Source organism: Diadema antillarum, unplaced genomic scaffold, assembly GCF_040938485.1.
Source record: "Diadema antillarum isolate AM-2024a unplaced genomic scaffold, OU_Dant_1.0 scf00000180, whole genome shotgun sequence".
NCBI classification, from domain to species: Eukaryota; Metazoa; Echinodermata; class Echinoidea; order Diadematoida; family Diadematidae; genus Diadema; species Diadema antillarum.
Window position 1 is genome coordinate 4,247,529 of NW_027271069.1, and position 26,352 is coordinate 4,273,880.

At 40.5% G+C, this 26,352-nt stretch overlaps 1 protein-coding gene across 1 annotated transcript; it reads right to left on the reverse strand.

Annotated features, from left to right (window-relative positions):
• On the reverse strand, positions 1–25,474 carry LOC139723095 (coiled-coil domain-containing protein 66-like). The gene is made up of 16 exons (XM_071634364.1): positions 25,394–25,474; positions 23,497–23,558; positions 22,488–22,510; positions 21,411–21,801; positions 20,057–20,467; positions 19,041–19,207; positions 18,376–18,519; positions 17,310–17,388; positions 16,085–16,233; positions 15,371–15,498; positions 7,818–7,905; positions 4,881–5,187; positions 3,982–4,215; positions 1,945–2,753; positions 1,050–1,133; positions 1–66 (listed from the first exon to the last, which is right to left on the reverse strand). The coding sequence occupies exons 1-16, from the start codon at positions 25,402–25,404 to the stop codon at positions 1–3; spliced, it is 3,153 nt and encodes a 1,050-aa protein (XP_071490465.1). The 5' UTR covers positions 25,405–25,474.
• Positions 25,475–26,352: the final 878 nt, after the last annotated feature.

Genomic DNA, 26,352 nt, shown 5'->3' on the forward strand with positions numbered 1-26,352 from the left:
CTACATGATGACAGGTGGAGAACTCGGCAAGCCTATTTCCATCTCTCGCTGTTTCATCAAGAGACCCTATGTGCAGAGCAGAATGGCTAAATATCAGTTCTGTCACTTGCTACATTTGTGAATTTTTCGATATCAAGAAATGATGGTCATGATAGTGCTGTAATAAGAACATTCATAATATTAATGATGATAATAATGATAACACAGTCCAACCTCTCCTATCCGGCAATGTCGGTACTGGTGCTTGTCCGAACAAGCGATTTGGCCAGACATCGGAGAAACAATATTTATGTACATGTATATGTAGCTGGTGACCCAGTGGTACACTGCATCAGTGGTGTAATATTTGCTAGCCTATTAAAATCATAGCCCTTTCTTTTTTCTGTTTTTACAGAAATTGAAACATTATATTGTACAATTCAGAATGTGTTTCTGTTTGGATTATCATATTTATTTAGCACAAGTTTTAATTGAGTTTGAAATCATTACAACAAAAAAAATATCGTCTCCACTACATAAACTCAACTGGATGATAGAGACGTACAGATAAGAGACGGCCAAATTATCAAGGTCGGACTGTACTGATAATTACAACAACAATAACAATAATAATTGTGATAATGAAAATGATAGTAATGATGATGATTATTATACAAAGAACCTCGTTAACAAGCTGCTTGGGACCACTGGAATTTCCTCATATAGGGTATCACATTATATCAATGATAAGAGCAATAGAATACAAAAGGAATTGGACCTGTAAAATTACCTTGTTATATCAGGTATCTTGCTATATCCAACCTCAATACAATGAGGTTCCACTGTGCATACAACAGCTACAATGTAACAATTACCTGTTTCATCTATTCAATACAATATACAATATAGCAGTTTTGGCATCATTTAGATGTTTCATAGCGCTTTACATCACATCACTTTCTATAGTGCAAAATATGCTTCCAAGGTTCATTAGTGACCTATTCCTGCATACAATGCCATCTGCAGATTGTGGTGATGAAAGGGTTAAAGTCACTGTGTGTAGTATGTACCTGTCTGAGATTGGAGAGCTGGAGTAAGATCTGCTCCTGCCTGTGTTCTTTGTCCTTCAACCTGTCTGGGTTCAGCAATGGGTCCTGTGGGCAAAGGTCAGGAGGAGGTTAAAGGTCAGCCAGCAAATTCAGCAAGTACTAATGAACAGTGTTGTATCAAAACTTCACTAGCATGGCACTGCATGAAGTTTCAATGAAGTACAGATGTCAAATGACTGTTAGGTTTATGCACTTAAAGGAACTGTCACAGAGCTTTACAGAATTTTGCATACCTCACTGTTACCTGAGAGGCACAACTTTCTACTACATCGTCCAGGAAAAAATTGGTGCCAAGAAGCAAACAACTAAAAGAGAGGTTCAGTGACACTGGACAACCAAGTGATAATGCCATTTCAGTCAAGTAAACCTCATCCTTTCTTGTTTCTTAATTGAGACTCAAAGATATAAAACCACAAACATCACAAATCTCCTTCTGCTACCTGTGCATGTTTGAATGATCCAGTCAGTTCAATATAGCCCGGGGCAAAGGTCATGACTAGGAAAGAAAGCACACAGTGACTGAACATACTATCTTCTTAACACATAAATTTCAAGAGTAAACTCTGTCTTCTGTAAATCTTTGCAAATGAAAATGAGTAAAGTGCATAAACTTTGTACCAAAGTCCTTTTCTGGTGAACAGATTTGCATTTAATTGGTTTGAACATAAAGGTAGGATTTTTAGGGCAGGTTATCTTTCTGTGCCACTGAGTGACAGTGTCTTGTACATCACTAACATATAATAGAGAGAGATAAAGAAAGAGACAGACAACAGACAGGAGGAAAAGGGGAGAAGGAGAGAGTAGGAAGGAGATAACATGACATCACTATTATCACCAAGTCACACTCCCACATTACCATTTCTCTGTTTGTCAGTCGTGACTGCCGTGATCTGGATACAAGATCCTCTCCCCTCACCACACCATTAGTGTTTGGTGGCTCCACTGGAGTTTGATGCTGCATGACTAGGTCAGGGGCTGGGCTGGCTGAGATGGTCTCGGCTCTCAGCGCGTCATCCGTAGTCCTCAAGAAGGGAACAAAATCGCCATTCCTCAGTGGGGGCGTGTCGGGCAACGTGCCATAGCTGTCTTCACTGGAGGCTGGTCTGGTTGCATCCCTGAGAACTGCTCTCTCTTGCGCCATGAGGATATCCTTCTTGAGCTGGCTCCCCTGCTGTCCTCTCTCCTCCACCCCTTCTTGCCAACTAGTGGACTTGGGGACGAGCTTTGTCTGCGTCTCATGTCTATCGGTCTCGGGGGTTTCCCGGGCTAAGCGAGTTTGTTTAGGCTGCCGTCTTGGAGCATTCCTCTCCTGTGCTGCCAGTAACTCCTCCTGCCTCTTTCTCAGTCTCTCCTCTCGCTTCTGCCTGTCAATTGATAGGTCCTTGTCAGAGTTGCTCATCTTCTTCTTTCGCTGAGTCGGCTGGCCCCACTTGGGTTTGCTGGTGTTGCTTTCCCTCCTCTTCTTGCCATTCATATTGTCTGGATTCACTTCTCCTCTAACAGAGTCCTTTGCTCCTTTATCTTTCTTTTTCTGGACATTGCTCACCCCAGTGGTCTTCTTGCTGTCTTTTGCTTTTTCTCCTTTGGAGGGTTTATACTCGATTCCCGCACTTGCCAGTCGCAGTGCCTCAATCAGACGTGGCGAGATATACTCTGAGGGCATTTCTGCAAAGTTATACAGAGATTGATGGATGTTAGTGTTGCTTTTTTTTCTACAAGTGAATATTGAAAAACATGTTCACGTTTGCCATTTCACATCAAAGCACATAATTTCGTTCACTGTCTTGCATTTTTGACTGTTAGTGTTAGCAACATTCACTGCTATGCATTTTGATAAGAAAAAAGGGAACAGTCTTTTGGAATGTACTATTTGTGCTAACATGATGTGAAGGCGTGAAGGCTCTAACACAGTACATTGTATTACCGCAAATTCACTGCCTTTAACCTTCCTTTACATTGATGTAAGTAAGAGTGATGAAACAACCCTGCTACACTCATATCATTGATATGCTATATTTGGGGTTAAAAAAAAAGAGGAATCACTTTAACCTGCAAGGTGAATTCTGACCAACATTTCACAGCAGCCAGAGCAAGCCAGCATGAGCCTTGAGATAAGACCAAATGTTTCAAAGGCAAACTACGCTGTGCTGAACCCAGCTGGAAAGTGTGGTACAATGGATCATCTGGCAAAAAGGTCCAGAGTGTGCCACCAAAAGAGACTGCACCCATTGACATAAACAGCTTCTAGAGTTATTCCTTTGACCAATGTTCAAAGTACGGGTAATTAAAATTTATTATCAGTTTGTTCAATACACCACTACAGGACTGCCCATGTTCACCCATCAAAATCAGGGAAATTCCAAAGAGCATCAAGGAGAAACTTGTGCTTTACAAGCATCTCTACGGCCAAAAATGAGTAAAAAATCAGAAAGAGTGCGATATTCTGTCTTCTGGAGATGAGGAGAAATTATGAGTTTTCAGGAAGCCTCATGCAGAATCAGAGAAGCTCTGTCACTAAAAACAAAATTGACAACAATCATTTTCAACTCTTTATCACTGCTGGGATGACAAACCTTGTATCTCAAAAATGTCAAATGTTTAGGGGAGCACAAAAACATGGGAGCCAAAGCAGTGTAACAAAAGGGTTTGCCTGACCTTTGACATGCCACAGTGGCTTCATTTTGGGGTAAAGACAGCTAGGATTTGGACAGGACATCACTTAACTGATTATCTGACAATTTATCCAATAAAGTGATTTTCACTAAAATTTGAGATGCAAGGTCTTGTCATCCCTGTGACGTTATCATATGGAGCCCTCATGTTTCAAGTCTATACATGATTACCTTTCTAGGGGGAAAGGCAAGTACCTGGTGGGATTGATATAGAAACTTACCCGTCTGTGTGGAGACATCGTTGATTGGGGACGTGGCAGCATCTCTGCTGCTGGAAGCCAGTCTAACAGCCTGGGCCTCCTCCTCAACCCTGGCTGGGTGAGCGGGGTGAGCCAGCCGAGGGCTAGGGTCCTGGCGAGGGGACAACTTGACGGATGCCGTGGGTTGGGGAATCTGTTGGGTGCTTGTTGATGATTGGGCTGGTAGTCTGGGAGAGTTGTTTGGCAAAGGCTTGTCTGAAATAAAAAATCACTGAAATTAGACCAGCCGCCAAACTCATCATAGCTGTAACTTCCATTCACACAATGGGCACAAAATAATCTCACCAGTCTCATACTGTCTTCCATTTGTGGAAAGAATACAAAAGGTTGTGCTTACTGCCTACTGACAGACATGGACTAGGAACAATAAACAAAGTTATGGGTGTGGAAAATGCATTAAATCAGACAGTGATACTGCACTTGCCCCTGTACTGTATGATGGCTGGGGAAGGTATGTTTTTCTATACAAATGAATATCAAAGCATCTTAGAATAAAAACGCTGTGTGTCAAGATACATACTTCAGAGTTTTCATTTGCTCTGCAGAGTCTGAACCAATAAAGAACTAACAAAGAAAAATTGATATTAAGACAATTACCAGGCCTATCACATCAAAAAACAGCAACTAAGCATTTAAGAGTATGAGTCTATCAATTGAAAATGAAAACAACATATTCTCATGTCATAATTTATTTGATAGAGATTAAAAGATATATTTAGATGATTTTAATGAACACACACAAACAAACAAAATAAAAAAAATAAAATCTTCCTGTAAACTTGTACAGGATTCTACGAGATGCAGTAGTAAGCGAATTGAGATTTCTGAGCAGTGGGCACATAATACCCAAGACCTCTCACCATCCCAGCTCTTCCTCAGGTTGGACACATCATGACCCTGCCTCTGTAGCTTCCTCAGCCGTTCCTCCTGCCTGCTCCTCATAGCCTCATCATGAGCTGCCTGCATGCTTTCCACCAGGGCGCGGTGTTTGGCAGCGGCTGCCTCCTCCTTCTGCCTCTGCTTGTCCTGCTCCATCTCAAACTGGCGGGCGAGGCGGTCCCTCTCCTCTGCCAGCCGTCGCTCCTCCTCGGCCTCCTCCCGGCGACGCTGCTCCTCCGCCTCCCGCTTCAAGCGCTGCTTCTCTTCCACCTGGGCCTTGACTGCAGCCTAGCAACAAGAGGATGGATGATGGTTTGACTGATACAAGCACATTTCAAACATAGACAAATTTTAACCATAGCCCTGCAGTGAATTAAAGGCATAATTTACCATTTGCAGATGAAACAAAAACCCAGCATTAGTGCTTCAAAATAGTTGTAAAATGTGAGTTAGGGATAGAAACAACCAATGTAAAAATTTGAACCAGTACAGGCATGAGACAGAGAAAAGTTGAAAAAAGAGGAGAGAGTTTGTGAGGGAGCGTAGCGACTGAGCGGGGGGAGGGTGTGGGAGGGGGGTTTCCCCCCTCCCAGGGTGAGGACTTTTTGAAATTGAAGGTATGAAAAAACTCATTTTAATGCATTTAAATTTGATAATTGAACTCATGAATGACACTTGCAAAGTCTAAAGGAAGGAAAAGTATGCTTAACTGTTATACCTAGGACCTACTCAAATGTGAGGCCACAATAAATCACAGTAATGTACATCCAGGTGACGTCTTGCTGGATTCAGTTCATACGGGTACAAAAAAAATAAAATAAAATAAAATAAATCACAGCTTAGTATTGCCATTGTTGGCTGTCTTTACCTTTATAGTCCATTAACAGTTTACAGTGCGCAGACCAGGCAAAGTACTACTACTAGTATTTCTGATCTTGGTCCATGTAGTCTAGTAAAGAATCATGTATGTATATAAGACAGCTGAAAATAAATCATACATGCAGCTCAGCATTGTTGACCGTCTCTACGTCCATGCAACAGCTAACTTTGACCGAAAGACTGGTCTGTACCTGTCCGTCGGGGAATGTTCCGCGGAGACTGCGTCTGGCTTCACGGATCCCCTCCGTAGGACAGCGTTAAAAATGGCAAAATATAAAAGAGTCCTCCGGACAGACGGATCTTTCTGTCTACAGCTAACTTAGACTGCCTATAATACCTTACAGGAGGTACAACAATTTGTAGACCCGGTTAAGTCCATAAACAGCTAATGTAGACCAAGCAAATGAAGTATTGTTGGATGAAGTCCAGAATGTAAAGCGAATCCTTGCGGCGGATGATGTATCACAAGTTCCAGGTGCCGAAGAAGTCGATTGAATCGCTGGCCTAACGTGGTTAATTAGAAGACGAAACTGGTTCTGGGAGATCAACTTCATATTCCAACCACTGCCACTATGAACTTACTGTATTGGAGATATCTGTGTCAATATCCGCTACACGAGGGTCATCCTTATCGAAGGTCTTCATTTTCTCTTTAAAGAAAGACATATTCTCACCGGTCCACAAAATCACGATGACAAATGTAGGTCACGCCAACGTAATCAAGGGGAAACAAAAGCAGCGCATCGCGTTGACAGAAAGATCGTCTGTCCGGAGGACTCTTTTATATTATTTTATCATAAGTTATAACGCTGTCCTCCGTATACAGAGGAGATCCGTGAAGCGAGACGTAGTCTCCGCGGAACATTCCCCGCGACGGACAGATACAGACCGGTCAACGCATCGCGCTGAATGCTGCGGCAGCGCATGCATGTCGAAGCTCCTTGATAGTAATGATACACGTAATACGCAGTTACAGCCTCACACACGTGTGCATCATATCACACCACACTGCAAGCAACAGTATACATGTAGTAGCTACAAGTTGATCGACACGCACGTTTCACATCCATTTCACGCATGAAACATGCAACATCGCACAGCTGCCCGCTGACAAATGCACTCGAATCACCATTCACACACGGCGAGATATGGTGGCTGCAAAAAAAAAAAAAAAAAAAAAAAGAGGAAAATCACGGAAATTTTTACCCGACTGTGTATTTTCTCCACAGAATTTCAAAATCCGCGGAAATCCGCGGATCCGCGGAGAAATCTCATGCCTGCAGTATAATCGATGTTAAGTATTTTTAAGTGTACAAAATCTGACACTAGTTATAATAAAGATGTTTCCAGACTAAACCATCTACAGTTATGGTTTAATGAGAAAAATAGTAATATCTCCCTATATTTAAGGCTTTTTGCAAAAATTATATACGGTAGGATGTTTTGTGATACAACTGACCTAAGTATATGCATCAAAAGCGATATCTTGAAAATTTCTTATTAAATCATTGCTCCCAAAGGTAAACATGACCTTTAAAGTACACCTGAATTACCACTTTCCAATAATGCATCATCCAAAATGTATTTTGCACATGTGTGCATATATGCAGCTTTTAAGTCAGGCATGCCTGATCTCAACCTTCCTTCTTCAGATTGATAGAATTTGCGAAGATTCATGTGTGGGATTTGAACATGTCAACAAAATGGTCTATTGATATTACAGTGGACTCGAGTTATAATAAAGTCCTCAGGACCGGCAGTTTTCTTTCGTTATATCAAAATTTCATTATAACCGAACAAATAAACAACAAAAATACATAGAGCAGATAATGTTACAGCCTGAATTTTTATTTCGTTGTAACAGAATTTCGTTATAACCATGTTCGTTTAAACGGGAGTGCACTGTATCAGATATCAAAACTGTTTCTTGTTCCAATTTAACCCTGATAGCACCACAACTCTGAGATATCACTGATATCTATTAATGCATACTTGCCAATGGTAATGTACGGGTTCATTTCGATGAAGAGAAAACTTACTATGTGCTCTCTATGCTTTTTTGCCTGTTGCTCCCGCCTGTCTAACTCTGCCGGATCGACAAGTGTGTTGGAAGGTCGTATGTGCATCCTGAAAGTGAAAACGAAGACAAAATTGCTATTAATAGTCAGTAACTATAAAGGTAAGCACTTTCGCTCACATCCTGTGCTTAGTGAAACTTGGTGATAAGACAGACTAGGATTAGACCGGGGGCCCAGAGCATTTATTCAGCTGAAAAGGGTCACACTTTTTAATGGTCTCATCGTATAAGGATGTGTTCAAGGGTCAATAAAATGAATTGCTGGCAAGTCACATCCTGTACCGTAAGCCTAGGGACCACAAAAAGGGACCCCGAAAAATCGATTTATTCAGCCGAAGGGGGTCACGGACAAAAGTTGGTGGATATTGTTCCTTTGGGTGTACTTATCATGAAAACAGCAATGCCAGCTATTTTATCCTGTACGGGGCCCCAGACAGTAGCCCCAAAGGGCCCCACAAATATGGTGTTATTCAGCTGAAAAGGGTCACGACTAATTTCTTTTGCAATGGAAGTAGTTCCCATCAGAGATATCCAAAACACCAATGCCAGCTATTTTATCCTGTACGGGGCCCCAGACAGTAGCCCCAAAGGGCCCCACCCTCCATAGGCCTACGTACAAACACACACAAACGTTGATTTTATTCAGTTGACAAGAGTCACGGCTAATTTCTTTTGCAATTGAAGTAGTTCCCATCAGAGATATCCAAAACACCAATACCAGCTATTTTATCCTGTACGGGGCCCCAGACAGTAGCCCCAAAGTGCCCCACCCCATAGGCCATACGTACAAACACACACAAACATTGATTTTATTCGTGCAGTTGAGAAGAGTCACGGCTAATTTCATTTACAATGGAAGGAGTACCCATCAGAGATATCAGTACGGGGCCCTGGACAGTAGCCCCAAAGGAGCTCCCCCCCCCCCCACCCCGGCACACACACACACACACACACACACACACACATTAGTTTCATTCAGCTAAAAAGGGTCACGGCTAATTTCTTTTGCAATGGAAGTAGTACCCATCAGAGATATCCAAAATACCAAAGCCAGTTATTTGATATCCTGCACGGGGCCCCAGACAGTAGCCCAAAATGCCCCCTCCCCCCCCCCCCCCCCCCCCCCCACACACACACACACTGATTTCATTCAGATGAAAAGGGTCACGGCTAATTTCTTTTGCAATTTAAGTAGTACTCATCAGAGATATCCAAAACACCAAATCCAGCTATTTTGTCCTGTACGGGGCCACAGACAGTAGCCCAAAAGTGCCCCCCCCCCCCCCAACACACACACATTAGTTTCATTCAGCTGAAAAGGGTCACGGCTAATTTCTTTTGCAATGGAAGTAGTACCTATCAGAGATATCCAAAATACCAAAGCCAGCTATTTTATCCTGCACGGGGCCCCAGTCAGTAGCCCCAAATTGCTCCCTTCCCCCCCCCCCCCCCACACACACACACACATTGATTTTATTCAGCTGAAAAGGGTCATGGCTACTTTTTTTTTTTGCAATTGGAAATAGTAGGCATATTCATCAGGGATATCCAAAACACTAAAGCCAGTTATTTTATCCTGTACGGGGTCCCAGACAGCAGCCCCAAAGTGCACCCCCCCCCCCCCCACACACACACATACATTAGTTTCATTCAGCCAAAAAGGGTCACGGCTAATTTCTTGTGCAATGGAAGTAAAATACCCATCAGAGATATCCAAAGCACCAAAGCCAGTTATTTTATCCTGTACGGGGCCCTAGACAGTAGCCCCAAAGTGCCCTCCCCCTCTCCACATACACACACACACACACACACACACACACACACACACACATTAGTTTCATCAGGGAGGTGTCACCTCCCTGGTTTCATTCAGCTGAAAAGGGTCACGGCTAATTTCTTTTGCAATGGAAGTAGTACCCATCAGAGATATCCAAAATTTATACCAAAGCCAGTTATTTTATCCTGTACGGGGCCCCGGACAGTATAGCCCCAAACACGGGTAATTTCTTTTGCACTGGAAGAAGTACCTATCAGAGATATTCAACACACCAAGGCTACTTATTTTATCCTGTACAGAGCCCCAGACAGTAGCTCCACAGTGTCCCATCCATTATACATGTACTGTGAATCAGCTGAAAATGGTCTTACAAATTCTTTTGTAACGTAAATATCAGGGCCTACTGAACAGGGATATCACAAACACCAAAGCAAGCCATCTTATCCTGTATACGGGGTCCTATAGGTTACAGTAGCAAAACACTCAAGAAATTTGCAAAGGAAGCATACAACTGTACTTCTGTATAGTGCACAGAATATACGAAAACCAGTCATTTCATCTTGTACTGGGCCCAGTACAGTAGCCATAAAGTGCCCCTCCCCCACATAATTACGATGACATCATTTAGCTGAAAAGAGTCATAGTTGTTTTTCTTTTACAATCGAAGTATAGGCCTTAGTTTACATCATAGATACCCAAAACATCAAAGCCAGTTAGGTTTTCCCAGCCAATTTCGCACTTTTGTTGGTTCAGTTGATAGAAGGTTCGAATTCGTAAAATGGGTATTCATATTGGCTGGTACCCTACGTTCATTCAAATTCGCCTTGACTTGCCGAAAAGGGTATTTCAGTCATTAAATTTCGCGAAAGACAGTCAAATTCCAAACGTGTTCATTCAAATTCAAATCATGCTATTTCTTTGTTTCAGATCATTTTAACGTGTCTTTCTATGTGTGTTTTCGTTTCATCTATGAATTACTGTTATAAAGCAGTAAAAGTATCATTTTCTTATCTAGTATAACTGGATTTGGTTGTTCTGTAACGCTCCTTCTCTTTCATATACATGTCATAATAGGCCTATATACGTGTACCAGTAATGCAGATTAACTTAATTTTTTTTATAGTCCTGACAGCACAATAGATACAGACGTATATCTCTCGAAGACATAGAAAGAATTATTAAAAAAAAAAACATTATTTTGAGGATCATAACCTTGACTTCTTGGAACTGGCCGACCGCTCGTATAGCGCTCGTGAAGGCCAGATAATTTGAGGCTTCTTACTTCTTCGGATTCAAAAAGCACGTTAGAAAAAAAAAAAAAACTGGCGTCAAAGTCTCTTAAACGAATACGAAAACATGAAATGCTATGATGCTTACAAAACAATAACTACGATGAAAGAAAATGAGGAAAGAGGCCAAGCATGAACATATCTGTTTAATTGACTGCAGAACATGTTAAATTAGATGGCCAGAAATCAATTTGAATGAACGAGCGCAGCATGTAATCACGTGACTATATCATTATGAATTAATGAACGGATAGTGGAATGGTGCTTGTCGTATATATGGATTTCAGTTGAAAAGTGTTATTTAGAATAAGGTTAGAGGTAATGTGAATGTTTCAAAATAAATTTGAATGAAGAGATTATGACATTGAACTACCATGTCATCTAGGCGAAATTTTTGCTAAATTTAATTCAACATTAAAGAATTCGATTAAAAGAGGTGCGAAATTGGCCCGGATGCAGGGCCCTTGACAGGTATAGCCCCAAGGTATACCCACCCCATATGAATTAAGTGTTTTTAGGTGAAAAGAGTCATGTATGCCTATTTTCCTTGGCAGTGGAATTAACAGCTGAGATACGTAAAACACAAACCCATCCAGTAGCTGGAAAATGCTCCCGTATTATATTCTAAGTGAAAAGAATCACTGCTATAATTTCTTTTGCAATGGAAGTAGTACTCAACGAGGTATCAAAAACACCGAAACCAGTTATATAGCTGTACGGAGCCCCCAGTGTCCCCACATGTAATTCCACTATCATGATCTGCATCCCAATCTATTCAATCTGTCAGATCGGGAGAGAGCGTCAAAAGTGTACGGGAACCGAGAGCATCGCAGCAGCAGCGTTTGGGTGATGGGGTTGGATCTGGATATTTTACAGATCGGGAAGAAATTTTGAACTGGTTCAAAATTTCTTCCCCATCTCCCCATCAAGATTGACCTATTTTGAATCGTAGCTCAAACGGGGAGAGAGCAGTGACAGTGTAAATACCGCGGGATGAGCGTAACAATTCCAGGTTTTTCTGACCGTAGTAACAGCGGCACAAGAACGGGAAGTATAGTCTCTACTAGACACCGACGACATGTTTGTCCCGCTGCTGCGCCGCTTTCTTGATCAAAGCACGACCTTCCCGCTTTAACGACGCTCTCACTAAGTTCTCTACTCCCGTATAAAATCAAGGCCTGTTCCTACTTCATTCCTGCTTCGATAACGCTGTTGGCCGCTTTAGCTACGCTGTTCCTACGCTTTCCCAGACTCAATTATGCACGACTTCCGCTCTCGCCGCTCTAAAATCGAACGTAGCCGATACGCTGGAAAATGTTTGCCAGAACAGCAAAACTGATGATGATGAGGAGGACGTTGTCGTTGTCGAGAAAATGAAGACGAAGGAGCGCATATTTAAGAAGAAGAAGAGATGCAAACAATAAAGAGAATAAAGCAAAACACTTTGGAGCTACTGTGTGGGGCCCCGTGCAGGATAAAATATCTGATTTTGGTATTTTGATATCCGATGGATACTACTTCCATTGCAAAAGAAATTAGCCGTGACCCTTTTCGACTGAATGAAACCAATATGTGTGTGTGTGGGGGGGGGGGCACTTTGGGGCTACTGTCTGGGGCCCCATGCAGGATAAAATAACTGGCTTTAGTGCTTTGGATATCTCTGATGAGTACTACTTCCGATTGCAAAAGAAAGTAGCCGTGACCCTTTTCAGCTGAATAAAATCAATGTGTGTGTGGGGTGGGGGGGGGGGGAGGGGGAGGGGGTATAAAAGGGGGCAATTCGGGGCTACTGTCTGGGGCCCCATGCAGGATAAAATAACTGGCTTTGGTATTTTGGATTTCTCTGATAGGTACTAATTCCAATGCAAAAGAAATTAGCCGTGACCCTTTTCAGCTGAATGAAACTATTGTGTGAGTATGTGTGTGTGTGTGGAGGGGGGGGGGGGGTACTTTGAGTCTACTGTCTGGGGCCCCGTACAGGATAAAATAACTGGCTTTGGTGTTTTGTATGTTTCTGATGGGTACTACTTCCATTGCAAATGAAATTAGCCGTTACTCAGCTGAATAAAGTCAATGTGTGTGTGTGTTTGTACGTAGGGCTTATATAGGGGGTGGGGCACTTTGGGGCTACTGTCTGGGGCCCCGTGCAGGATAAAATAACTGGCTTTGGTGTTTTGGATATCTCTGATATAACTGGCTTTTGTGTGTGGGGAGCTCCTTTGGGGCTACTGTCCAGGGCCCCGTACTGGATAAGATAGCTGGATTTGGTGTTTTGGATATCTCTGATGAGTACTACTAAAATTGCAAAAGAAATTAGCCGTGACCCTTTTCATCTGAATGAAATCAATGTGTGTGTGTGGGGGGGGGGGGGAGGGGGCATTTTGGGCTACTGACTGGGGCCCCGTGCAGGATAAAATAACTGGCTTTGGTATTTTGGATATCTCTAATGGGTACTACTTCCATTGCAAAAGAAATTAGCCGTGACCCTTTTTAGCTGAATGAAACTAATGTGTGTGTGTGTGTGTGTGTGCCGGGGGGGGGGGGGGGGGGGGGGGGAGCTCCTTTGGGGCTACTGTCCGGGGCCCCGTACTAGATAAAATAGCTGGCTTTGGTGTTTTAGATATCTCTGATGGGTACTCCTTCCATTGCAAATGAAATTAGCTGTGACTCTTCTCAACTGCACGAATAAAATCAATGTTTGTGTGTGTTTGTACGTATGGCCTATGGGGGTGGGGCAATTTGGGGCTACTGTCTGGGGCCCCGTACAGGATAAAATAGCTGGTATTGGTGTTTTGGATATCTCTGATGGGAACTACTTCAATTGCAAAAGAAATTAGCCGTGACTCTTTTCAACTGAATAAAATCAACGTTTGTGTGTGTTTGTACGTAGGCCTATGGAGGGTGGGGCCCTTTGGGGCTACTGTCTGGGGCCCCGTACATGATAAAATAGCTGGCATTGGTGTTTTGGATATCTCTGATGGGAACTACTTCCATTGCAAAAGAAATTAGCCGTGACCCTTTTCAGCTGGATAACACCATATTTGTGGGGCCCTTTGGGGCTACTGTCTTGGGCCCCGTACAAGATAAAATAGCTGGCATTGCTGTTTTCATGATAAGAACACCCAAAGGAACAATATCCACCAACTTTTGTCCGTGACCCCCTTCGGCTGAATAAATCGATTTTTCGGGGTCCCTTTTTGTGGCCCCTAGGCTTACGGTACAGGATGTGACTTGCCAGCAATTTATTTTATTGACCCTTGGCCACATCCTTATATGATGAGACCATCAAAAAGTGTGACCCTTTTCAGCTGAATAAATGCTCTGGGCCCCCGGTCTAGATTCCACTTAAAGGGATGGTACAGTATTGGTGGAGATGAGAATTGGGCTTTTAACTTTTTGCGAGATACCAAGAAATCACTTATGATATAAGACGAATTCAAAGTTTATTTGATGAAAGTCGGGTATGGAGTGACTGAAACATCCAAAAACAATGTAAAACAAAGTGATCGTAATAAAGTGTGGGTATTACAATTGATCTCTTTTGGATATCTCAGCCATTTCAAAACCAATTTTCATCAAATAAACGATGAATTCCTCATAGAGTTACATGCTCTTTCATATTTCATAAGAGGTTTCTCATTATCTCACACACACAAAAATGTTAGAAATCTTAAATTAGGACTCAACTAAAACTATACAATCCCTTTAAGGCACTTATAACCTGGAAAAAGAACAGACAACAATGAGCAAAATAACTTTCATCATCCTGCACATTGGACACTTTCATGACAAGCTGCATTTATGTGGGACAAATACCACAATGAAATCATGTACAGCACAAAGCCTCATACCAACGAAGTAGGTTTCACAGAATTGAGACCTACAACGTATACACACTCTTGCTCAGATGCGCAACTGCCACGGTAAATTGTGGAATGTTGAAATGTGATTGTGATGCCATTTCCATGCTTCCATAATATCACTCATGTCCCTTTGTCTATGACCCTTGATAAAGATTCATCTACACAATAATCTTACACATCTTCCAGGATGAAGAAAGTCAAACCATCAAACAAATTCAGGAAATATCACAATTTTTGGTAATTTTGTAAAATGGCAAAACAGGAGTACCAAGAAAATGACGGAATTGATAACAGTGACAGAATGAGAAAAGAGTGCCCTCCCTTCTTGAGAAAGTGACTTCCCATGTTGTAGATGATATTACAAAGTGTATCTTTTACAGGAGATAACATATTTGCAAGTAGTTAATTTAAGGAATATCAGTTTGACTCACAAATTCAAAATATCAATACACGGTGAAAAAAAAAAAATATGGCACATACAAGATGTCTGATTTGGGAAGGTTTTACTTGATTAGATGCTCTGTACATCTGCTTTTTATACGATGATAGCATCTTTTTGAGCATTGAAATAGAGGATGATAGTAACCTGACTGACTGGTCATCACCATTGGAGGGCGAGGATCGGGCTGCAGTTTGAGGGGCACTCTTTGGCTGTTCCACCTGCTCTGGTCTGTCTGTTCCAGTCCTGCTCATCACGCCGAAGTCATCCTGCACCTATATGGAAGCAACAAATATCATGTTGAGATGGTTAAGTACGATATCGAGCTTGCATGATGGGCAGTGAGCGACTTGTCAGTCAGGTACTATGTCTGTCAACATGATTGTCTCTAAAGCAATCAATCAATAATCAATAATCAATCAATAATCAATCAATCAATCAATAATCAATCAATAATCTGATTATTGTAAGTAATCAGTGAGTCCATTACGGCATACTTACATTTAATCAAGCTTTATGAATTGCCTATGAAATGAATAAACATACACACCCAAAACTAAGAAGATTTGATGACAATGAAAGTCTGAGGCAAGACTTCAAAGAAATGACATATAACATTTGTAGCATCTTCTGTCACAAAATAGCATGTGTCAGAAATGTCATTTTGTAATTATAGCAATCCTTAATTGCTCCCTTAGGTAAGTACGAGGCAAATATTCCAGTTGCCAGTGGGGAATACTTTTGATCAAATGTGCAAAAGGTTTGAAACATAACATCAGTGGTCTATGGAGATAAGGATCTTGGATTCTATGTAGGCAAAGGCTTGCCTCTATGCATAAAATATATGGAATCCTGCCGTACCTCTCTGGCTCTGGAGACAGTAGAGGGCGCCCTATGGGTTGGAGGAGGATCCACTGGCTCAGCCCAGTGCTGCATCACTGCTGAGTCAGTTTCCCTCTGGCGAAGCTTCTCTCGATCTTTCCTCTCCTTTGCGTCTCTCTTTTGCTTTTCTTTGGGTAGAAGCAGTGCAACAGAAGATGTATGTGGCTTTAGATTATGACAAGACTTTTAAACAAAAAGCAAAAACAGAATCTATATTGTCATTTGAAAATCAAGCAGACAAATAAGGTCATGAAAAAACATCTCCTTTACAGAAAACATGGTTTTAGTTTTGCTCGAATGGCGTCAAACATTTAAAAATTCTGTACAGTCAATCTTGCCCACAATGGATTAAAAGGATCCACAGAAAATTCTTCAATACATATCTGAATATAATCAACACATGCATATTATATATTCCCGAGTGGACTTTATCTTTGACTTAGCCAAGTTTTAGACTTGTGTGAGATCAAGGCGGGGTTGACTGTATAATGTGACTCGCTGCAACAAAAGGATCCAGAAGTTGGGAGAGGACAATTTTCTGAAAATGACATGACATTATTCCCTTATTCTTCCACTTTAATGTAATTTATAACATGACTCATAAAAGTACTCGGTTGCGGAGATATCAATGATTTTACTAGCGCATGTCGGGTGGTTTAAGAAATCAGCATTTCGAGAAAACCGCCTTCAAAGTTTTCCTTCCGACGCTATCGTGATCAAGGGGAAGCAAGACAGTTTTCACCGTTTGACAGTAAAAGGTACGATCCTGACAACCTCCGTGATGTTCATTCAAGCTTAGCGCCAGCGGTCTATGCACAACCAATCAGTAACCAGGATGCCACTCACTGACCAATGAGATCACTCCCTCGTTGCTAGGGGTGGAGTCTAGCAGCGACGCTAAATCCAAATCTTCGGGCATGTATGTGTTCCGTTGAAAGTCAGAAAATCATGGCCCAGAAAATTGTTATATTCTTGCCTTTCCTTCGATCATTTAGCTTTGAAATTTCGGCATATGATAAAAGATACATTAGACTACAAAATTATGTCAAAAACAGAATTCCGAACGTTTTGATGGATTTTGATGATCTGACTTCAAACTTGATTTTCTCGGCTCACCCGTCAGTGACTTTAGGATCCTTTTGTTGTAGCGGGTCACATATTCTTACAGTGTTAGTATAATGTGCTATTAACATCAAACTCTCACCTAAGTCTTCTAGCCACTGCTGCTTCTCTCTCTGCCTGACCTGGTCATAGTGGTGCCCGGTTCTCTGTCCTGCTGAACCCTATTGTGTAAGATAAATCAGGATAAACATGAACATGGCAGACCGATGCTAGATATTTGTGTACAGTTAAATCAATGTGTACAGTGGCCACTCACGGGGAGCATTATAGAATCTATGTGACCGCGCATCACTACGAAGGTGGCCTTTATAGATGAGTGGTCACTACAGGCAGGTTGGCAGTCAATTTGATCTAATATCCTTAATGCATGTCTCTTTTATGCCTATGAAAGGAGAAATTGTGAGGCATCACTCATTGCATCTGAGAAATAAACGTTTTTACACAATCAGTTTGTCTCCAGATTTCAAGGCACTGTCAAGTGACATTTTTGAAGATTATGAAAACAAAAACTTTTAGTCTACACAAATGGAAATTCCCGCGCCATCCCCCTTTCATACAAATTCTGGTGAGACAAATTTGTAGGACAGTTAGGATTAGTTCAACATTCAAGATATCAGTGCAGTGAAAAATGAATATTTTGGGACTGACTTTCTATCTAAACTACTATTTCCGATAAAAAGTAGAACTAATGTCATCAATCGACAACACTAAGAACTCCCCTCCCCCCATCATGAAGATGTCCTGACCACTTTGATTTAAAAATTATTTCAATTAGCTCGACAACATATTGGTAATTCTAAAAGGGTTTAAAAAGAGACTAACAAGTTTTTGAAAATGACAACTTGTGTGAAGAGTTAAGTAACAGGAAATAGGACTTGTCAGGTGTAGCATTTAAAACACTGAAATGTCATCAGCCCCGGACATCATTTATCATAACAGGGTAAACAGCAAACAAATGCAAAGAATTAAACAAGAAATGACTAAGACTCTACCATTGTTTCTTTAACATATCAGCAACCCATACCATGGCAAATAAGAAAACCCTATAAAAGAAATTATTGTAATTATTATCATTAGTCCTTATTACACCAATATTTGATGTTTTTAGTTGTTTTATTGTCATTCTTAGGACATATTTTTCGACTTACTCCAATGATGAATGAGCTTCTCATGGCTGCTGGAACATGTTGTTGTCTCTCAATGTACCCCAGACCAGAGATGGATTGGTTCAATGGTTCTGAGGAAGATGACTCCGGTTTTATTCTTCTTGGACTTGGCTGACTTTCACTTTCCTGGCAACACACAAACAAACAAACAAAACACAAAGTACATATTTTTTACTTCTCTATACACTCAAAGTGACAAGATTGACAATATGAAGCGACCACATTCAATATTTTTTAGTTTGGGTAAATCAAAGAAGAAATGCCTTTATATGGGATCAGTTGTGCATGCCCAGGATACCATGACAATATGTAATTTTATGCTTGTTTTGAAATCTTTAACACTTCACAATAACTAATTTGTAGGTATCAAAGTCTTTCCAAACTTGAAATCCTGTTCAGGTATTCCTCATGGCAAAAGGTAAAAAAGAGATCATAAAATATTGATAACAGGAGTGAGAAGTTACTGAAATAATTAATGAGACTTTCTCATTATACTAACCAGTTCTATTGGGAAGCACCAGACAGCAAGAAGTGTTTTAATATCTAGATGATACAAGGATTTGTATTCTATGTAGTACTTTGAAGCAGCTATCAGAACCTCATCACTATGCATATCTGAGTGGAACGAGTTACAGCCAATGCCTTACCTGTGGTAGTACTGTGTTCCTACTTTGGAAGTTTCTGGGAGGTGCTCCGCCCCCTGGCTGACCCCATGGGTTCCACGTTTCCACCGGGTCTGACTGCTGGTCTGATCTCCTGTGTCTCCCCTTCCCCTCCTTCTCCTGTAAAGCTTTCTTCTCTGCTATTTGAGCATCTGTTTGTTGTTGTTGTTAATGTTTGTATGTTTGTTTGTTTATTTGTTTGTTTGTTTTTGTAAGATGAAGGAAATGGGAGTTAAAGGCATTATTTACCATTTGCAGATGAAACCAAATCCCAGCTTTTGTGCTTCAAAATAGATCTAAAATGTAAGTTAGGGATAGAAACAACTAATGTAAGAATGTTAATCTGTAAAATCAATGTTAAGTACTGTTAAATGTAAAATGTGGACAATAGTTATGATAAAATTATTTCTAGATTAAACCATCTACTGTTTTGGTTTACTGAGAAAAAAAAAATGACATCTCTTCATATCTTAGGCTTTATTGCAAAATTTCATATGGTAGGATGTTTTGTGGTATAGCTGACCTACACATATGCATCAACTGTGATATCTCAAAAATCTTTTAAATCGCTGCTCCCAATGGTAAACAATACCTTTAATGCTAGTAGATCATCATGATCATTGAGGATTATCATATGCAAGGTATCAATCAATTGCACAGTTTGTCTCACTACTCATTCATCATTTCTCCACAATATCTTGTGCAAGAAGTGGCATAGAAAAGTTTCTGAGAATAGAGCAACTAGCAAGTTTGTCACACCCATAAATGATTTCCATTTGTTTAGATGCAAACAAACATCCCGAAAGCAGTGGTGAGGCTAATCATAGATATAAACGAAACACAATGACTGAGGCAAAGAGGTGTGAGACGGGATCTGGGCCCCATTTTATACAAAGCTGATATGACAGCAACTCTTGCTGGAATGGCAAGAATCCTGCTTCCTGATTGGTTGTTGCTACGGGAAGTTGCTCTTCTAGCAAGAATCGGTTTGCCTAACTCACCTAGTTCCTGTTTCCACAGTTGCCTTTTCTTCTCTTTCAGGGCTTGGTCGCTCTGCTCACCAATGCCAATACTACGATTTATGTCCCCTTGTCCAATCCTGGGGGAGATCTTTGAGTTTGCAGTATCCGAGGCGGCAGTCACTGCTGCCTTTTCACCCCTGGAATCTGACATGCCCCTAGATTCCGACACACCCCTAGATTCTGACACACCCCCTTCTAGTTGATGTTTGTTGGAGTCTTGAGGAGAGGACCTGGTTACTCCTCCTCCTTCATCTTCTGCACTCTTGTGACCATTTTGAAGCAGTGCAAGGATGTTCTCTCCATCCTTTGATTCTTCCACTTTGTTGCTGTCCTTTATTGGTTCCTCCTGCTTGTTGGGTTTATCATGATTTACCTTGAGGGTGCCTCCATCTGAAAGGATACAATCATTACCTTTCCTAAATATTTTTTTTTTTTTCATGAAATATTCATCACAATATCAGCATTGAAATAGCAGTGTTTGCACAGAGAATTCTCAGCCTATCAAAGTGTGTTATGAATCCAGACAAATGTGGCCAAAAGAATATCTGTAGTGAAATTTGTATAAATTCATTCTCATGTGAGATATCAAAGCTCTTATACTGACATTCGGCACTGACTCTGTGAATGCTGACACACCAAGTTGTTATGAAAGCCACAAAACAGCTTTTGATGCATCAATGCTCCTTCCCGAATTGGTCACATGTCAAACAGGAAAATTAAATTGCATAAATGCAATAAAACAGACATTGTTGGGTCCCATTATCAGGCATTAAATTCGTTCAATGAATGGTCTGTCTGCATCAAACAATAGTCTCAATAGTTTCAATTCCCAGAGGAATCTCCAATCCTGACAGTCAGCATGTCCTTTAAATCATCAACTACCTTACCATCACCACCCCACCCCCCCCCCCCAATTAGGAAATTCTTATAGAAGAACAGAGAGCAATGTCCATGATTTCAACATTAGACTGTTGAATTTAGTGTGTGACCAAAAAAAAAAAAAAAATCTAACAAAAGTACAAGAGTAAACTGAGTCAAATGATGTATGCTGTGCACAGATGAAAATACCTACTATGCTCGCAAGCATATGATATTAAATTCTCTATAATTCTTCAGTGCCATAGAAAACAGAAATCATTATACAAACTGCCCAAATGGTGCACTGAGTAGTAAGAGGGGGAAAAAATGTGCATCAGATGAGCAAAAACCATAAAACTGTGAAAAAACAAACAACTGAAGCTAAGTTCCACAGAGCCAAAGTGGCCAACTAAAGTGAATGCCACCGTGATGTAAAAAAGTATGAACACTGGTCTCCACCAGTAACTCATCTCACCTATTGAAATACTCATAGATCCAGGGGCATCTTTTGATGAGTCGATAGTCTTTAAGATCATATTCAGCTGATCCTGTGTAAGGGTCACTGTGTCTGCTCCCTTCACTTTTCTCTGCTTATCACCAGCGTTCTTTGCCGTCCTTCCTTCGCCAGCTCTTGGCCTCTGGCGCTGAGTTCCCGCAGGCTGCTGTCTCGTGGTATCTTTGTTGGCCGTCCGAGAGTCTGTCTTTTGTCCATGGTGAGCTACTCTCTGCTGAGGTGCTCTAGTGTTGGCTGATTTCTCCTGTGCCTTGCCTCCAGTTGCCTTGTTTGGTGGCTGTTTGGTTCCTTCAACATTTCCTGGCAGCTGTTTGCGAACAGGATATGCCTGGGTCTTGGACTTGTAACCAAACTATAAAAGGGATTGAGTACAGACACAAGTGAAAAGCATATCAATATTACCTATAGAGATGTGAAAGAAAAAATTTATGAAACTTCAGCAAAAAAAAAAATTGCATTTTAGAATCATCTTGAAATGTATCGAGGGGGGCTTATTTAGCCCCCCTCACCACTGGCATTCAAGCATTGCGTAGACAAAAGCTTTCACGTGCATTCAATTTTTGCAAATCTTGGCTCTTCACAAAATTCCTGACAACTTCATGCATGCAAAAATTTCTTGTTATACAGTATTTCCCACAAACTTTTTGGTTAATGTTTGAAAGCTTTACAACTGTTTTATGAAATTTGAAAAGTCATGATAGATAGGTCACTTGTACGATATACAGAGAAAAGTAGTTTTGGCAATGATGTGTCATAAAACATATCTCTGTTTTGACATATTCTGACGCTCCATTTCAAGAATGTAATAACGTACATTGTAGTTACATTGTATGTGTAGTTTCAATGTCACATTTTACAAAATACTATTCCATACTGTTACAATAAAACAGTTATTAAGCCCCATTATACAGTCAGACTTGCTAAAGGCTGTGCTATCAAATGATATTAAATCATACAAAAAAAATATTTCACATTCTTTCAAGTATGCATGTTGGTACAGGTTTTCAGGTATACGTAACAAATGCTTCGTCTGATTACCTTCTTTGTCTTCTGCTTGGGTTCTGCAAAGAAATCATACAATCGTGAATTTGTTAATAGTGCAAGCATGATAAGAATATGATCAATTGTTAAAACAAAACAAAAAAACTGTAGTCTGATCTCTTTGGTAAAATACACTAGAACTGGAGACCTACTTAGCTTCTAAAAAGGGGCAGATCTTATGGGCCACTGGTAAGGACATGAAAGAGATTTTTTCATCACACTGTATGAGGCTTCTATGAGACTTTGAAGTATTTGCCTCATTACTGTTCAGAAAGGTTGAGTTTGAACATCTTTAAATGAAATTTCCCTGGGCAGATGCTAGCGATTAAAACGAGGTACTGTAAAGGTTTGTTTTCCATTTACATGAATCATAATTGAGGTGAGAATGTAAATTGAAATTCCTTAAAGATCTACCAAATTGAATTTTACAAATGCTGCCAAAACATTTAAAGAAAGAAAAGTAGAGGAAATTGAATTCTACAACTTTGTTGAAATATCTGTTAAAATCCTTTTTATGAGTTTGTGATACTCATGCAGAGTATGTAATTCTTACAGACAGTTATGGTATTGGAACAGCTCATTACTTCGGCTTAATTATATGAACAGTCAAGAATGTTGAACCCTGCACACAATTGTACATGTCCTGTAATCATGCAGTGATACTCTTAAAAATCTTATCAAAACAACTCATGGCTAATCTGTATTCATTTTGAGGATCTTGGCAAGGTTTATTCACACAATACCTTTTTTCTTTTTTAACATAATCAGCTATTACTGTACATTCAAATATCTTGTACTCGGCATTTGCTCTCATCTGTAGGGTACTGTAGACCATCAATTGGTACTTATCACATTTTCTCTACCTTGTAAAGAGTATACCATTTTTTACCATGCCACTGGTTAGACAGCAAGTAGATTTACGTATGGCGCTCTTTCTACAGTACTAGCATTAAACCACAGCTGATGCATTAGCTTTTAGAAAATGAACCATTTTTGGTAAATTTACCTTGAAACATGTAGATACCCAGCTTTCCAGACTTTGCTGCAGCAGCAATCCTCAGCCCCTCACTGAAAGAGCAATTTAAACAAGTTTTGTTTCAATGCAATACCAGTATTCATTCACAATGTAGAAATCCTCTTCAACTTCATTTACATGTAATCTGAGCATGTGACCTCGGCATATATCATTTTTTTGATGGCTTGCTTGTATGTTTAATTAAATTGTATAATGTACATAATTCATTGAATGGACCCTAAACTTTACAAAGGGAATTGTTTATAGGGAAACACTTTCTCCCACTCCCAGTAATACCATCATTTGATTAGTATGGTAGGTGTCCAACACATCGACACTGCACATTGAAACCGACACCCCTCTAAAATCTATTTATAGCACTGCACATACAGAACAAACATTCATGCATGAGACTACATTGTACGCGCAGTGGTTTTGGCTTTTGCATTCTTCACTGGTGATTAAAAGATGTCCAAATATTACTAAAAAACCCAATAATAAACAGGATCAACAGCAAAACAATGATACCGTAGTCGTAGATTATAAGTGCACATTGGAAAAGCATTATGCATTTCACACATTCCACAATAGAGAGAAGGGGTGTCGGTTTCAAAATTACGGTGCAACTGAGTGCGTCAAAATAACACCCCACGCGTTCGAAGCAGTTATCTTGGACTCCGGAGCGTGTATGGTTGAGGGGTCTAGATATCGCGCTCAAAAGTTTGTGATGCTCTTATAATCGAATTATTCCACAATCGTACCTGAATTTCTCAATAAATATCACGAAAATGCAGAAAAATCACTTCCCAGAATCTCCTGATGATACAATGACGGAGTAGTGCGCTGTCGCCGTTTGTATGTCGGACTTGAATTTCTGCGTTCAATTCTCGGGGTATATAAAGGTCGCGCAGCTGCCCTATGTAGTTTCATGCATGAAAGTGTCTGCCCCTCTGCAGTTAAACGTGCTTCGGCTTTCGTAGAATATTATAAACGATCGATTGAACAAATTACGAATTCTATCGGCTACGAACGAGACAAGCGAGACGACACGTCTAGGCTACAACATCCTTAAAACAGATTTTAAGCCAAGGTAGGTAAATTACAAGGTAAAAAATTGGAAATTTAGTGAAAAAATTGTTTGAAATCAAAATTTCTTACCTCAGTTACCTGTTTCCTTCTCACGTTTAGTGGTTGTCAGGTATGTTTATTCCATGGGCGTATCGGCAAATTTTGCACTTACTGACTTAGTACCACGCATAATATTGCTTGCTATACGCAGTTTCGCTATGCGCGACCATCAAGTCCCTCCGCGAGATCTAATCCCCTTACTATACCACAAATCGCATAGACTCATATTACGACTTTACATGTGAGTAAAATTTCAGGCAAATTGTGAGATATTTTAAGTTTCCATTGACAGAAAAACATTAGGGTGTTGATGTATTACTATTGGATACCCAACCAAGTTGTCCAGGCCTATAAGTTAGCATCTGCTTGCATGTTGAAATTCCTGTTGGTTATTTTCTTTCTTCATGGCACAAATTGCAAGATTATACACAACACAAGTGTAACAGTTAGACATCTAACGACTGTGTAACGTAAGTTTGCATCTTGGTGGGTTGAGGGCAGAGAAGATGACCAACATTAACATGCAAGCAGATGCTAAAACTTTACAAGAACTTGTATTATGTTAACGTTACAAGTAAGACTACAGTAACTGCTGGAGTCAGAGATCAACCATAGCATCATTCAGCCAGTCATTTGATTTTGAGTGCAGGTTGTAACTTGAAGTGATATCCCAATCCAATGCAATGACTGTTATGCGACACTACGTTTTATTACGGTTTAGCGTTTCAACTCTGTCATACATCAACATACTGTAACTTACCCCCTATTCATGATGGAGTTTACTTGGCCGTTTACTTTACGCGGCACACATGTCTCTAGAATCAATTTCTTGACTGTATTGTCTGCGTCTGTATGTAGATGTAGAAATGGAACTCTGCGTCGTTTTTTCAGTTCAACCCAGTATCTATCAACACTCTGATACAGTACACACAGAGTACGACGCATACAGCAGCTACACAGTGTGTGAGAAGTCAATGCGAGCTTCAACTTGCGCAGGAATGCCATACATTTAGGTATAAGTCGCTCCAACTAATTCGGCCCTGTAACTATTCGCCCCATTTTCATCGACCACAGAATTTAGACCGTGGCCCAAGGACATGGGTAAGCATGTCGTATATATGAATAGCTATCAAAACGTAGACAGAATATTAGTCTGTCCAGAGGAGTTATATAACCAAAAAAAAAAAACTTTTATGGTTCTTCTCCGAGAGACATTCCGCGAAGCCAGACCATAGTTACATAGAGATCAATGATCCAAACGTAATCTCCGCCGATTTATATCCCTGACGATAACTACAGACTGATCTTTCGGTCTGCAGTAACATCACATGGTGGCCTGTCGTGAGAGAAGAAGAAAAAGAAGAAGAAAAAGAAGAAGAAGAAGAAGAAGAAGAAGAAGAAGAAGAAGACGAAGAAGAAGAAGAAGAAGAAGAAGAAGAAGAAGAAGAAGAAGAAGAAGAAGAAGAAGAAGAAGAAGAAGAAGAAGAAAATAAGGAGGAGGAGGAGGAGGAGACTGAGAATTTGGAGGAGATGGTGGAGGAGAATAAGAAGAAGGAAAAAGAGAGGAAGGAGAACAATATTGCATGTTAGGCCCCTTATGCCATTGTAATATTGACCAATGGAGATTTGTGTTCGATTCAGTTCCGGATAGAACTTACTTCTTAAAATAGTCCATGGGCCAGGCCAGATATTGGTACCATCTGAGGTGGCAAAACCTTT